Below are 15,133 nucleotides of genomic sequence, written 5' to 3'. Positions count from 1 at the left end.
CTGTCACTCTAGAATTGGCCTTTATAGCCACTCCAGGCGCTACTCCACAAACCACTGACTACCTCTAGGCGCTTACCCATTGTCTCTCGAGACAAGGAGGCCAAAAAAGAAGAAAGAAGAGTCTGTATGGCTCAGCTATTCAGTGAATAATCTCACTGAACCATCCTGGATGCTTCTGCTTTGTGTTTTATCCAGTACCTATTATTAAAGATATTGAAGGTGGGCTCTACAGTGCTGTGAACCAAAGGGCCTGTTTTTCCACTCGAAGGCTGTTCGCATTTAATGCAATATCTCACCTAACAATGGTTTGCATACAACAAGAATATCTATGTAATAGTAAATCAATAATAAATTGGGCTTTGGTTGAAATTTGCATATGGTAAGATTGCATGTTTCTGGATCAGATTGTAATTTATTTTCTCTTTTTCACAGATCAAAAACCTGGAATCTGCAATTTTAACACTCAGACACCAGAAACACTATACCAAGTCGACCATGCTGAGAGCTGCTGAACAGGAGAAACTCTGTCTGAAAAGAGAATATGATCAGATTAAGAAAGAACTCAACAGGAAGGTAGGGTATAAGAATAATCAGAAAATCATTATCACTCTTTTATGATTAGATTAGCGTGGAGAGCAACAGCTTAGACCTGTATACCACCTGCAACAGAGTCCCAAGTCACTTTACAAGGATTGGGTGAACACTGAGCAGGAAAATGTGATCCAAGAGGCAACCTTCAAGAAGATTTTCAAGGGAGGGGACAGTGGTGGCAAGGCAAAGAGGGTTTCAACATGGAGTGGCAAATATTGGTGGGATAGAGGGAGGGAAGGATTCACACTAGATAGGAGTGGGAAAAGTAGAGTGGACACTGGGACATATTGGTGAAGGGCTCTTCAGAGGTTAGGTGGAATTTTAAGACGAAAACAAGGACTGGAGAGCCATTGAAATTTGGTGAGTTATAGAGTGGTAGGTATTTGGGAATTTGTGCAGGATGGGTGAGAGGCCACAGAGTTTTGGAAGAGTTGGAATTTATGCAATGGTAAATCTAGGTAGGCCATCAAGGACACCATTGAGAAATCAGATCTTGAGGTACCAACAGCTCTAATGAGAGTTTTGATGGCAGTGGGGGTACAGAGTAGGGAGTGGGCAAGCAAGTAGGTGTTCTTGGTAGATCATATATGAGATGTAAAGCTTGGGGTTGACCAGAATACCAATATTGTAAACTGTCAGGAATGAAGATCGAATCAGCACCTGAGATACAAAGCTTCTAACAGGAGCCAAACTGTTTATCTGCGACTTCAGCCAGATTTTATCCGGGAGTCTCTATGTCTGCAAAAAGCAAGGCCGAGAACCCCGCGTTGACTGCTATGTGGGAATCAAGTGCCAATTAGGCAATTAAGTGGAGAGCGGCAGGCCTTCCATGGGATCAAGAACTCCAGTGACAGAGGTCCCACCCTCTGAGAGCTGCCAGCCAATCAGAAGCCGGCAGCTCTTTAACTGAGCAGCACCACCACAGAGACTGTGGCTGCTGCTGGTGGAGTACCCACCCAAGGCCTAGGAGCAACGCTGGACCCAGGCCACAGGTAGGCCAGGGTGGGAGGGGTCTTGCGAGGTGGGGGTCATGAGGGAGGGTGGTGTAGGGGGTCCGGCAGCAAGGGTAGGGGCATGGCTCTCAGCAGATCCGCCCCCCCCTTCCCGATGCCAGGTCCCTTGTTCAGCACTAAGTGCCTTTTAACGAGCACCCCATCCCCCCACTACCATCCAGAGCCAGCAAGCATCCCACATAGTTTTTCCTGCTGTGCTTCCCGTGTGGCGGCGGTGGGATAAATCCCCTAATTGGGCATTAATTGCCTAGTTAATGCCTCAATTGGCGGCGGGGCAGGAAGGCCGTCCCACCCTGAACTTAATTTTATTTATTTATTTAGAGATACAGCACTGAAACAGGCCCTTCGGCCCACCGAGTCTGTGCCGACCATCAACCACCCATTTTATACTAATCCTACATTAATCCCATATTCCCTACCACATCCCCACAATTCTCCTACCACCTACCTGCACTAGGGGCAATTTACAATGGCCAATTTATCTATCAACCTGCAAGTCTTTGGCTGTGGGAGGAAACCGGAGAACCCGGCAGAAACCCACACGGCCACAGGGAGAACTTGCAAATTCCACACAGGCAGTACCCAGAATCGAACCCGGGTCGCTGGAGCTGTGAGGCTGCGGTGCTAGCCACTGCACCACTGTGCCGGGAGGGTGGCAGGGTCCCCCCACCACCATCCCAGCCAATTATATGCTCTCCCCGCCTTCAAACCCACTGTGGGGCAGAGCATAAAATTCCCCCCTTCATGTTGGATAAGCAGATGGACAACATGATGATAACCATGTACTCAAGGGCAGTGGCAAAGAAGTAGACTTGTCTGTTATTGGTATACTGACTCCTTGTTTTAAGATATAGGGCTGAATTTTGCCATCCCCTCGACGCCGGGGATCGTGGCAAGGGGGCCCGTTAAATTCTACCGGGAGAGGCCCGCCACGACCCCCGATGTCGAGAAGGTCGCGCCGCATTTTTCCAGCAACTGCGAGACCTCAGTGCAGCGAGGCCTTCATTAAAATATTAAAATTAACATGCTTATGAATTTTTCAGCCAGCCATCCCCAACTCACACGCCTTCAGAATTCCGTTGGAGTTCCAAGGCGAGGTGCTGGTGGGGAAAGAATAAAATTATCAGGGTGGGAGGGGGGAGCGGGGAAAACTATCCCTATTGGTTGCAGTGGGAAGGGGTTGAGGGTCAAAGGGAATAAATTTCGGGGGGGAAAGTTCGGGATATAAATAAAAGTTTTTTCTGGGAGAAGAGAACAATTTATATATAGATTACCCATTGGGGGGGGGGGGGGTGGGAGACAGGATTTAAAGCTGTATTAAAATTTTATTTTTATTTTCCACAGACCGAGACCTTAAAATATTTAAATGTCATTGAACGGCTTGAAGCCCTTTAAAAACGGGGCCGGCGTCTGCACGGTGGCGCGGACGTCATTGCTCGGGATGTGGCGGCCGCCCCCCTCTACGTTATCAGGGGCTGACACTCCACCCCCTCCATTTAAATCAGCCCCCGCGTGTAATATCATTCGGGCTGTGCAACAGCACTTCCATGTTGGACGGTGTGCTGATAAAATTCAGCCCATGTTGTGAAGATCAGTATATTAATATGAAGTACGGGATGGGTAGGAATAGAGCCTTAGTGTATACCAAAGATGACTATCCTGGCATTGCAACCATTGCAGGAAATGTACAAATTTCATTGGGGATAAGTAGAAATATAAACAACGAAGAGTAATGTTATAATGGACCATAGAGGAGGAGTATATAACAATTGATCATATCAAACAGTGTAAAGAGGTCCAAATGTGATGGTGTGTTATAGTTGCAGTTGCATAGGGTGGAATTGATGTGTTTGAGAACTATAGTGAAAGGGATTTGAGAGAGTGAGCAAAAACTTGTGATGATTATTTGTCTGCTTTTGAAATGTTTCTGCATGAAATCGAAGATTAAAGAGCTTCATAAAGTCTTATTAAAATAGTAACTACAAAAAAACACCAAGAAAGGATAAAAATGGATCTTCAGTAAAGCAGATGTTGTTACTTAAGATTCTGACACCATTATGCATTCACAATCAGAAGCCAAATCAGACAGTTGTCCCAAGATCAAATTATTTGTTCTTGAGCTCTATGTAGACTGATGCTTATGCTGCATTGACACAGAAATAATTCTCATGACAGATTAATCTGATGGCCAAACTTGAACATGAACTGAAAGTCCTCAATATGGAGAATGAAACGCTGCAAAAGAAACAGGCAAGCCTGGAGAGCCAGTTAATGGAGACTAGTGACAAGGTATGCACTATGAAACTGAGAAAAATATAATGGTCAGGATTTAGCAGTGAAACTGTCAGTGTTTGCCGTCATTACCCCACTGGACGGATAACAACTTTGAAGTCCATAAATGCTCAGAATAACACGGAAATCCAGAAGTTACTGTCAGTGATTCATCTCTAGAAGGTGTACTTTAAGGTCCCCCTTGCAACCACCCCCCCCCCCCCCCACCCCCAGAATGCAATCCCTAAGCAATCAATGAATTGATGAAGACTTCCACTTTTAAGCTGTTAGCCTTGCTGTAAAAACCCTTGAAAAACTTACACCTTGTTGAATGAGGTGTAACTGTTTTAACCGGCATACTAAGTTCATAATTACTGCTAATTACTCTCACTGGCCCTGAAAAGCTAATTTTATGTTTGTGGAATGTCAAATTTCTCCATAGTGATAAAAAGAAAATCCACTTTTTAAAAAATAATTTAAAAAATAAGTTTGTTTAAATGTATTTTAGCTTCTGTCTTAATCCAGTAAATCATTTAATTCACTAACTGAAAATTTAAGTTAAAAAGTGAAAGATAATCAGTGCTTTTAACTTAATGGTTTGTGATCTGTGGGAACATTTCAATGTGATTAACTGCTTATCCTGCTTGTAGACACCACTGCTGCTGGACGGCTGGAGATCCCCTTGACTTGGTGCCAGATTTAAGCCTCTATTGGTAAAGGGGAAGTCAGCTAGGTCTTTGTGGGTGGGTTTCTTTGAGGGCAGCAGTGAACGTTGTTGCTTCACCACTGACCGTAAAAATCCAGCTCTATGAAATTACTTTTAAAATGATTTTTTATCCTTTAACTCAGATCTTACTAATTCTAAATAAACCCATCTGAAACCTTGTGCTGATTCTCAGTGGTTTATTATTACGTATATAGAGATATAGGCCGGGATTTTATGGGGCTTGCAGGAGCGGGCTAGGAGCAGGTGGGGGAGGGGGGGCTGAAAAATCAGGAGGGAGGGCAGGGGATGGCATGCCCATCACATTCCCGCCATCATGGCATTTTGCCAAGAGGCCAGTTGAGGCCCTAAGTGGTCAATTAAGGGCCACTTCCTGCTGCCGTTGGCATTTTACCAGCAGTTGGTGGGCCCTCCACCACATGGGGAGACCAACAGGTAAACCCCGGCAGCCTCCTTGCAGCCCCACGAACCACCCCCCTACCGGCAGCAATGGCCACCCCTGTGGCATCAACCCCACCACCGCCCCCGTCCTCACCAACCAACCCACCCCCACCAGCTTCCCTCACTCCAGGGCTCCTCTGACTGGCCCCAGCAACCACAGCCCTACTTACCTTGATTCAAGGGTGGTGTCGATGCTGCTTCTTTGTGCTGGGTGCACTCTCAGCAGTGGCCACCACTCCTGATGGCACTGCTTGGACTGAAGAGCTGCTGGCCCTCCAATTGTCCGGCAGCTCTTGGAGGTGGGATCTTGTCCCTTAAAGGACAGAAGCCCCAACGGCAGCTCATTAGCCGCCTGATGGACATAAAATCTGGTCAGGCCTCCCAGTAACAGCTAAAGTGAGGTTGTCCCCGGATTTCCACCTGTCATCAGGCCACCACCACCCTGAAAAATTCCGGCCATACAGACGTTACAACATGGAAACAAGCCATTTGGCCCAACCAGTCCATGTCAGCATTTACCCTTCATGTAAGAAAATAGTACTGATCACATTTTACCCATCCTGTTCCTATATCCATTCATCCATATATCTTTCATTCACCTGTCTAATCTAATATTGAATATTGACAAAGTTTCTGCCTCAATCACGAACCCTGCAAGTGAATTCCACAGCTTCACAACTCTTTGTAAAGAAATTGCTCCTTCCCTCTGTTCTAAATCTCTTACGTTTAACCTCATATATACAACTTCTCATTCCAGATCCCTCAACACTGAAACAGCTGCTTCTATCTACCCTATGCCATCCTTTCATAAATTTAAACTATTTTATCCTAAAGCCCCATAATCTGTTGGTCCTAATAAAAAAAAACCCTAATTTTCAAGTCCTTCATAATTTTTGTATTTTTTAAATTCCAGATAGCATCACAGTGAATTTGTGTTGTACCCACTCTGGAGCCTCAATATTCTTCCTGTAGTGGAAGCCCAGTACTATATTAAGGTTTCATGCAAGCTTATGTGGTATTACACTGGCTGTTGTTTCTATCCACTGAATAATCATGGAGTAATTTTTTTGTTAATGTAAACACTGAGGTGTTTGTGAAAACTCAGAATATGTTTTGTTATGCTGTCAGCTGCTAGTTTTACATATCCCTTATATGACCACGTGCTATGTGACAGTGGTAATAGGGAAAATGTTCATGGAAAAAAGTAATTTGTTTTGATCATAATGTTTTATTGAGCGTACAAAGTCACTCTTTGGCATGTAGGGAGGGAGGACTCTTTGACGATGAGCACAAATTAAATTTCTGGTTGAACCTTAGAAATTGTAATACTGGCCTTCTCCAAAAGTCAAAGCGCCATTAAATGTGTGCAGGTATATGTGTGTTAGGAAGCAACATGTAAAAATATGCACATTTTAACTTTCAATGAAAGCCAAAGTATCTGATTGCAGTAAGTAAAACCTCGCTGAAAACAATAGCTGAAGGAATCTGAGAAACGATTCCCTTTTCTTTATCATGACCACAATTTTAGCTCAGATCAGAGGAAGGACTTGGAAGCTAAAATTCTTACACAATAGAAACATGGAAGCCAAAATATCTGTAAAGAGAGTGAAAAAAACACACAGGTCATATTGAAGCTTCAAAGAAAACACTTGAAGAACCTAAAGAGCAATTTCATTTTGAAAATGTTCCTCCAGAAACAGAATGCTATAGAATTTACTGATCTATCTCATGAATAACCACGAGTTAAAACTGATAAAGTATGACTCAAAAATGTCGGGCTTTACCACAAAATCTTCCATAGAAAAGCTTTAATGTGCAGTCTTTGATTTCTTGTAATTTCTAGGTATGTTTTAACTTAAGGTGTTTTTAATGTTTGAATTTTCTTATTGCATTTTTCTACATAGCTGCTCCAGTCAAATTCAAACCTGACATTTAGCCAGGCACAGAATCTTCGAGAACTCCAACAACTGCGGGAACAGCTCTGTACCATGGTGCCTAAAGAACAATTAGAGCAGCTTCAGCAACGTCTGAGCCAGGAGGAAGTTCTATGCCGTCAACTGCATGAGCAACTGGACAAGAAAGTAACTGAAAGCAATACACAGCAGGTAAATATCATGCAATAATCCAGATTGTGCTCACACTTTCAATCACTTCACATGCACATTTAGAAATAATCCAGGTAATCACAAAAATGTAAGTTACTGTGGTGATGGGATTGTAGAACCATTGTTATTCTTTTCTGATTGTTGGCTTAGAAGATACTAAAGAGACAGTACTTTTTGTTAATTTGCGATAAGAACATTATTAAAATTCTAATTTACTCCAGCATTTTCAGGTGGTGATCTTAAATTCCTTTTAGAATTTATGGTGGATTCTTGAAAGGAAATGATTTAATTTTTGTACCGTGAAATAATGGGATGGGTATGCAATATATTTACTGATGCCTTTTGGAGACCGCACTAAACATTTTTTCACTCCAACTTTAATGAAATTATTTTTGTTCTAATCCTTGCAACACTAAAAAGGTGGTGTAGCTAGTTCCATTAGTTGCAGCCTTTTCACATTAGCAAAGGGAATGCTGTTGATTTAGCTGAATGTTTGTGTGTGTTTTCTAAATAGTTTTGCAGCTAAAGAAAATTGCATTAGTGATAGGCCCAATTTTATACCACTTCCATTGCACAGATTGTAGTATGCACTTGATGTACATGATAAATGGGATTTTGTGCCAAAAAGTTATGGTAGCTTTGTTGGTCGATTGGAAAAGTTTACGTCCGTATAGGTGCATAAACAAATTGTGCCACTTTTGTTGTTAATTCATTTAATACTTAAATGTTTTTGACCTTAACCAACAGTGTAAAAACATTCCTTGAAACCTGAGAGTATGGTGGAGCCTGAATTGTTAGGGCTTCTACAATTTTTCATCACGAGTGCTAATTCTCAGCAACACTCACCTTTTGTTGGCAAATGCAATTAGTATTAGCAGCTGATCTGTCAGCTCACAGCTCTCTCATGCATCCACCCACAGCTCCAGTCACCAGGCTCTCACAGATCAATGGCCTTTCCTCACCTAAAGAGGTGAGTGTTAAACACAGTATTCATTCAACTCCAATTATCCCATCAGCAGACTTTAAAGACACCGATCTCTGCTAAGCTGTGACTTTAAAACCAAAATAGAACCTGCTTAAATACAGTTTCCACTGGTAAATCAACTGATGGAACAGCTGTTCCATCAGAGCTAGTGCTGCTGAAAAAACCTATGTTGGTGAGTGGTAAATTCAGAGCATTCAAAGTTCAGAGCAGTAATCAGCAGTGTAATTTGGTAATTCTTGCTTATTCTCTAATTTATGTTATCCACTGAAAAAAGGGTTGTCTTCAATATGGCATGCCACCAGTTGCCCACACTGCTGAGTTCTCATCTCAACTATGTGGGCATGAAGAAGTGATGAGTGAAAGCTGCTGCTTAATCTAGAAGGGGAAAATCATAGTCATCTCTAAGCTGTGCACATGTACATACTACCAGTCAGAACACCATTGACAAGTGGCACAAAAGTAGGTCAAACCCTGTCACTCTTGGTTTGCAGTTAGAACATGGTCGGAGGAAACCAGTGGGGGGGGGGGGGAGGGAAGTAAATAACAGCAGAGGGAAGGTGTTCCTACAATGTTCCCTCTAAGCTGCGCAGCCGCGTGGCAACCCAAAAATTCCCACACTTGCCATGCACAAGAGTCGGCCCCTTTAAGTTCTGTGAAGCCATGCAAATAAATTTGAAGGCCCTGCGCACAAAACTCGGCTGCACTCTACTAAAAAAAGGAGGGTACGTTGGTTCATACCTTGCAAAATGCCCAAAACCATCTATTCCCATACATGAAGGATATATTTTTACCAAAATATAACAACATGATTTTCTGGTTATAACTTTTGGTGCAGGTGAGGTTACTTTAACATGAAAGTAATTTTAATTTTCTTTGTCTGTAATGATTTTGTAGTGATGATGTGTAGCTATGAGTAGTGTGGGATATTGAGTTATTTTCTTACATAATACAGGGTGAAGTGTACCACTTACATTCTTTCTATAGGCCCTATTACCGGAGCAGCGAACAGTGCATGCTGATACCTACAGGAGGATTGGGCACTTGTGAAGGCTTTCGTTGTAAACAGCTTTTTATTATAAGTAGAAATTGTTCTCAGAAATGAAAAACTATTTACACTTCCTTGAGTTTTGGAGGAAAGAATATAGTGTTATAAATTATTTTTATTTATTAAGTATTTGTAGAAATGTGATTTTTAATAAGACCTATTATTGCAAAAGTGCCAAGTGTAACATATGTGTTGAATTTTATTTAAGATAATATTTAACCTTTCAATGTTGTAGATATCCATCACAATTGTTAATTATGTATTTGAATTTTAACCTTCCACATATTATGAATTTGTTTTATTTCATGTCTTCCAAAATAAATTTTCCTATTCTTAATTGCAGTCTTAAATTATGGGCCATAATTTATATTTGACAGTATCATTATAAACATTTTGCAACTTGGAGACTGTGTGAATACTCCTGATTTTTGGTTGCCTGTTCTAAGAAAATTGATGCATAAATGCACAAATGCCTGTCATTTGGCATTTTTTTCTTTTCTGTACCTAGTCAGTTGATTTGATGCTTATTATCAAGAATTATGTTTCTTACAGTTTTCTGATTAACATGGATTCCTCCCTTTTGTTATATTTTTATTTTGACAATAAATCTGTAATTTTTAATTTGTGTGTGTGTGGTTTTTATAGAATTGAATATCATTTTTTAAATGGTACAAAATACTGATTATTTATGCAATGCAAGCTATTCACAATATCATGTTGTACACAGTTTGTCATGTTTCAGATTTACCACATCAAATTCATCTTTGTCTCAACCATAGTAGACACTTAACCATAGTAAATCAATTTCTACTGCTGTGGTGATACACGTCAACATCATTATCTCCTTACCGAATTAGAACAGTTTTAATCTGTTGATTTTTTTTTCATTGATTTCATAAATCTTTGTATTATTTACATCTTAATTCTTTTGAACTCAGGACTTGATTTCAGATGAATGTTCAAGCAATTCTAAAATGTTGTTGACCTGCCTGGCAGACCTCCCATTTGTAACATTAACTGATCAACTTTCAACTCACTCCAAATATTACTCATTCGATAATATCTTTGAGAGTTTTTCCACAGAGGACACAGTTACTGTAGGCATATTGCTTTCTTAATATTGTGTTGTTCTAGTGAGAGTTCAAACTTTTTTTGAATAATTATTGTCTGATGAGCAATAACATTTTAAAGAGATGTCTACTGAAAATCAGATGGGGTCCTTACTAATTTATCGATTAAAATGATATAAACCAGTTGTAGAGTTTTGCTTTATTTGTGAAATGCTACTTTATTAAATATTGTATCTAGTAGTTTTAGAACTTTTTTCACTCAAATGTTACCTATATTTTGAGGATTTCGTCACGTAATAGAATGTGCATTCAAGTTTTTTTACAATCAGAAATAAATCCACGGTTATAATTTTTACCTCATTTTTTGACCATCACCATTTATTTAATATTTTTCTTTTAGGAGGCATATGAACGATTGCTGAAAAAGATGGAAGAAAGGATGCAAGATGTTGAAAATAAGTTAAGGAATATTAAGTTACTTCTTCAGGACAAAGTCATCCAACTGAAAGAACAAGTAAGTTGCACTTGATAATTAGGTCTATTGCTGTAATGAATGTGGTTAGATTGCTCATTTTTTTCAATTACTGTTAAAACATGGGACTACGTTACAATAGGTCTTTTTTAATGCACGAACCTTTTACTTAGTCTTTTTCTAAAAAAGAGGAATATGTAGAGTGGGGAAATAATCAAATTATTCTAAAGTAGTCAGATAACCAGTTTAATCAAATCAAGAAGAATTTCATAGATGAAACAAGAAAACTCTACAAAAAGACCTTACTTATTTTCTAATTCACATCTCTTTAAACAGACAACAAAGATAATGGGATGGTTTTTATAACTTTAGTTACTTTTGATTCCCAGCTTTCGAAGAATGTTAAAGCAGATGAAATAGTCAAGGACTTGTATGTTGAAAATGCTCAACTCCTCAAGGCCCTCGAAATGTCTGAACAAAGACAGAAGACAACAGAGAAGAAGAACTACCTGCTTGAAGAAAACATTGCAGGCCTTAATAAAATTCTCAAGGACCTATCAGCTCCATCTTTGTCTGTGGCCTCAACTCGTTATTCATCCTAATGCATTCTATGAATAAAATCACAAGAGATACAGTGCAAAGAAGGACAACACTTGAAACACTAATGCACTTTATAGATTGAATATTTCTTTTAGCAAGTGCTTAGTTTTTCCAAGACTCCAATATTTTATGGATTACTGAAAGGAAAATAGAAAAAGGTGCTGAGCAAGAATGACATATTACTGCCCTAAAATTACTGTTGGCTTGAAAAGATTGGTGCACTTCACTGCTCATTATTTAATTTCCAAAGGAAATTACACATTCAACAATCAGATATGAACTGCTGGTTACTTTTCATGACAATTTTTTTTTAAACTGCTATTTATAAGAGGGATATTTGGTTTATTTAGTTTTTAAACATCTTAAGCCAAAGAATACTTTAACTGGGAAAAAAGCCAATCAAAAGCAGCTACTGTGCTGGAGGTGCGAAAATGATAAATGTATCTGTAAATATGGCCAACTTTGGCTTCTGTATATTCAAAGTATTAATGTTGATAATTTAAATGTAAAGAAAGATTGTGTCATGCATAACTTGTACAGTTTTTATGCAAGAATATAAATGTGGAGCAATGAAAAAGTTGTGTGCTCTTGAGAAAGAAATGTAAATACTGCAGAACAATCCAATCAAACCTGTGACAGTATTAGCATTTTACATTCCTGGAAAACCTGTTAACATGCAGAATTTTGAGGAGTATCATGCTGCCTAATATTTAATTTTGTACTAAATAAACATTATTTGCATTGCATACATAAAACAAAATGTCTTGCTTTCATACTCACTGTAACAATACAAGTAGCTTGTACATAGTGTTCGCAAGTTATAAATATAAATTTTCATCCATGTAGCTTCTGAGTTGCTGAAGAATCCAGTACTCTGCAGGACTTGCTCCTGGATGCTAAAAGTCCTAGCTGTTTAAAGCAGTGGTTATTCCCATAAAATCAATGTATGTTGCAATTTATAGAAAAGCAAACTTTTTCAAATACATTAAAACCAAACCTGAAGCTATATAGAACCTTTTTTTTAAATAAACTCTGTATTTGTTTTCAGGAATAGTGAATGTATATATATTTAATTGTGTGTGTATACAGCCAGTGTTTGAAATTTTAGATCTATTTGAACTTATATAAGTGAAAGATGACAGTGAAAAAGAACAATTTTCCTACGTAGCTGGTAAGTGTTAAACACTTCCAAGTAAGGTGGGACCAGTGGGAACATTAGACAATCAACCTAAATGAAGATAACACAAAGTCTTCATTTTATGCATTTCCAACAGGGTTTTCACAGATGTGACATGGAACTGCAATTTGAACTAAGTTCCACGTTATTTATTTTTTTCCCTTTTGTTCATGACCTTCCTTCTCTGGTAGTGCACAGAGGAACACATAATCAGGAGTCCAGGAATGTGAAGCTTAAAGGCTACTTCCCATGTTTCCTATCAATACAATTAAATATTTATTCAGTATTTCAAACAACATGCATTTCATGCCGAATGGCCTCTTTCAGTGCCGTAAATGACTCTATGATAACGTTATCGATTATATTGTGCCTTGTGGCTAAAAAGGTGAGATGATGGGTATCTAATCATAGCCAGAGCATCTCTACCAATAGCTTCTCTTTCCATTTCCACACTGCTACCATGGTAGTCTTCCATAGATCTCTCCTTGACCCCTTTTTCTTCCTGATCTACTCGATACTCCTGCTCACCCATTATTCCTGTCCGTTCTAAACTACATTGGCCTCTGATCCTCCAAAATTTCAAATTTAATTTCTCATCTGTGTTTAAACCCCTCCATTGTCTCACCTTTCCCTGTTTCTAATCCTCCACAGTCTATACCAACCCACCCTCCAAAGGTACGTTTCTGCTGATGCTGGCCTCTTCTACATTCCCCCTTAACCCTGCTATTGGCAGCCATGCCTTCAACAGCCTCAACCCCACATCCTTCCCTGAACCCTTCACCACTCCTTCTCACTTTCTCCTTTAAGACCCTCCTTTAAACTCACGTCTGCCTATTGCTTAGTATCCATTCATTGTGTTTTATGTTGCTGTCTTGGGATGTTTTTGGTGCTATATAAAATCAAATTGTTGATGTTGTCTTATGAGGAAAGGTTGGACAGGCTAGGCTTGTATCCACTGGAGTTTAGAAGAGTAAGAGGCGACTTGATTAAAACATATAAGATTCTGAGGGGTCTTGACAGGGTGGATGTGGAAAGGATGTTTCCCCTTGTGGGAGAATCTAGAACTAGGGATCATTGTTTAAAAATAAGGGGTTGCCAATTTAAGGCAGAGATGAGGACAAATGTTTCCTCTCAGAAGGTCGTGAGTCTTTGGAACTCTCTTCCTCAAAAGGTGGTGGAAGCAGAGTCTTTGAATATTTTTAAGGCAGAGATAGATAGATTCTTGATAAGCAAGGGGTGAAAGGTTATTGGGGGTAGGTGGAAATGTGGCGTTGAGGTTAAAATCAGATCAGCCATGATCTTATTGAATGGTGGAGCAGGTTCGAGTGGCCGAGTGGCCTACTCCTGCTCCTAATTCGTATGCTCATACATGTTTCATATGTTGGAAAGTCATGGATGATTATCCTTTGGAATCTCTCACAATGAGAAGGGGAGTTCTCAAGGCTTGGTCTTTGGACTCAAATTCAAATTAAATAAAGAAAGCAGAGGCTGAGGCAACAATTTGAAGAGATTTATCATGCAAACAGCTGGTAGGCAGGTGGCATTTAAATTATTTATGTTGATCACACCAGCCTTTTTTGGCACTGCATAAAGTTCACCCCTAATAGTGACAGTCTGAATGAAGATCCTACATAAATGCTAGATTTTCTTAGATATGTGTATGTAATCAGGTGAAAAATATGAAATTGGCTACACAGTTGCCCCATTTATGGTTAACTAGTCATTCTCAAGATGATTTGGATAATTCCTTTTGAGTCCTATTGTACAGTAGGGTAGGATATTTATTGAGTGTAAGTGTATTATTTCTTACTAACGTCATAGTGAAGTTTGAGTGGAATCTCCCATAATATGTATACATATGTAATATTTAATCCATAATTTATTAAAAATCTTACTTCTTGTCAACTTTTTCCTTAGAAATGTTCACATTTATATTGGAAAGTGCCTTTGTAAACTTGTGCTGTAATTCCTTCCATTTATAATTGATATATATTAAAAACGAACAGAATGTATAACAATGTACAAAATTGAGACTGAATTACATCTGCGCTCCCTGGTCCATTAATCTGCACAATTTAACCCTTCTTCACTGGAGGACCACACTTAGTCTTGACTCCCTGTGCGCTATGCCACAGGAAATCGATTGGTAATATTACCAAAAAAATCTATGTCTATGCATACTTACTGTTAACTGACTGTTAACTGCTCTGAAGATGTACTTATTTTCCTCATTATTTCTGTTGCATTCTGTGCTCATCAGAGTAAACAATGTCAATGGAAATGATAATCTAGGAATAAGTTAATAGAAACTTAGACAAATGTGGATTAATTAAGGAAAGCCAGCACGGATTCCTTAAAGGCAAATTGTGTTTAACTAACTTTCTTGGGTTTTTGATGAGGTAACAGAGAAGGCTGATGAGGGTAATGCGGTTGATGTGGTGTATACGGACTTCCAAAAAGCATTTGATTAAAGTGCCACATAATAGGCTTGCCAACAAAGTTGAAGCCCATCAGAGTGCTTTCGATTTCCAGTTTAGCATCAAACATTTGCAAGGTCAGGTCAGGCACACCTATTCTCCATCTCAGAAAAGCACTCCTACAGCACTCTGTTTGAATGGCATTACTATTTAGTGCTACTT

At 39.4% G+C, this 15,133-nt stretch overlaps 1 protein-coding gene across 5 annotated transcripts in view; it reads left to right on the top strand.

The window, feature by feature from the left end:
* nin (ninein (GSK3B interacting protein)) overlaps positions 1–14,390 on the top strand; it is a 185,352-nt gene extending 170,962 nt beyond the window's left edge. For 4 of the 5 annotated variants that reach the window (XM_068039093.1, XM_068039096.1, XM_068039094.1 and 1 more), the window contains 5 exons: positions 433–573; positions 3,780–3,893; positions 6,945–7,145; positions 10,646–10,759; positions 11,107–14,390. In XM_068039093.1, coding sequence (XP_067895194.1) covers positions 433–573; positions 3,780–3,893; positions 6,945–7,145; positions 10,646–10,759; positions 11,107–11,319 — 783 coding nt within the window. In that variant the 3' untranslated portion in view covers positions 11,320–14,390. Of the gene's footprint in view, positions 1–432; positions 574–3,779; positions 3,894–6,944; positions 7,146–9,114; positions 9,341–10,645; positions 10,760–11,106 lie in introns of those variants that run through there. The other variant, XM_068039095.1, reaches the window with a different exon arrangement.
* The last annotated feature ends 743 nt before the right edge of the window (positions 14,391–15,133 follow it).

The sequence above is a fragment of the Heterodontus francisci genome, chromosome 9 (genome assembly GCF_036365525.1).
Source record: "Heterodontus francisci isolate sHetFra1 chromosome 9, sHetFra1.hap1, whole genome shotgun sequence".
Lineage (NCBI taxonomy): Eukaryota > Metazoa > Chordata > Chondrichthyes > Heterodontiformes > Heterodontidae > Heterodontus > Heterodontus francisci.
This window is presented reverse-complemented; position numbering and strand designations above follow the sequence as displayed.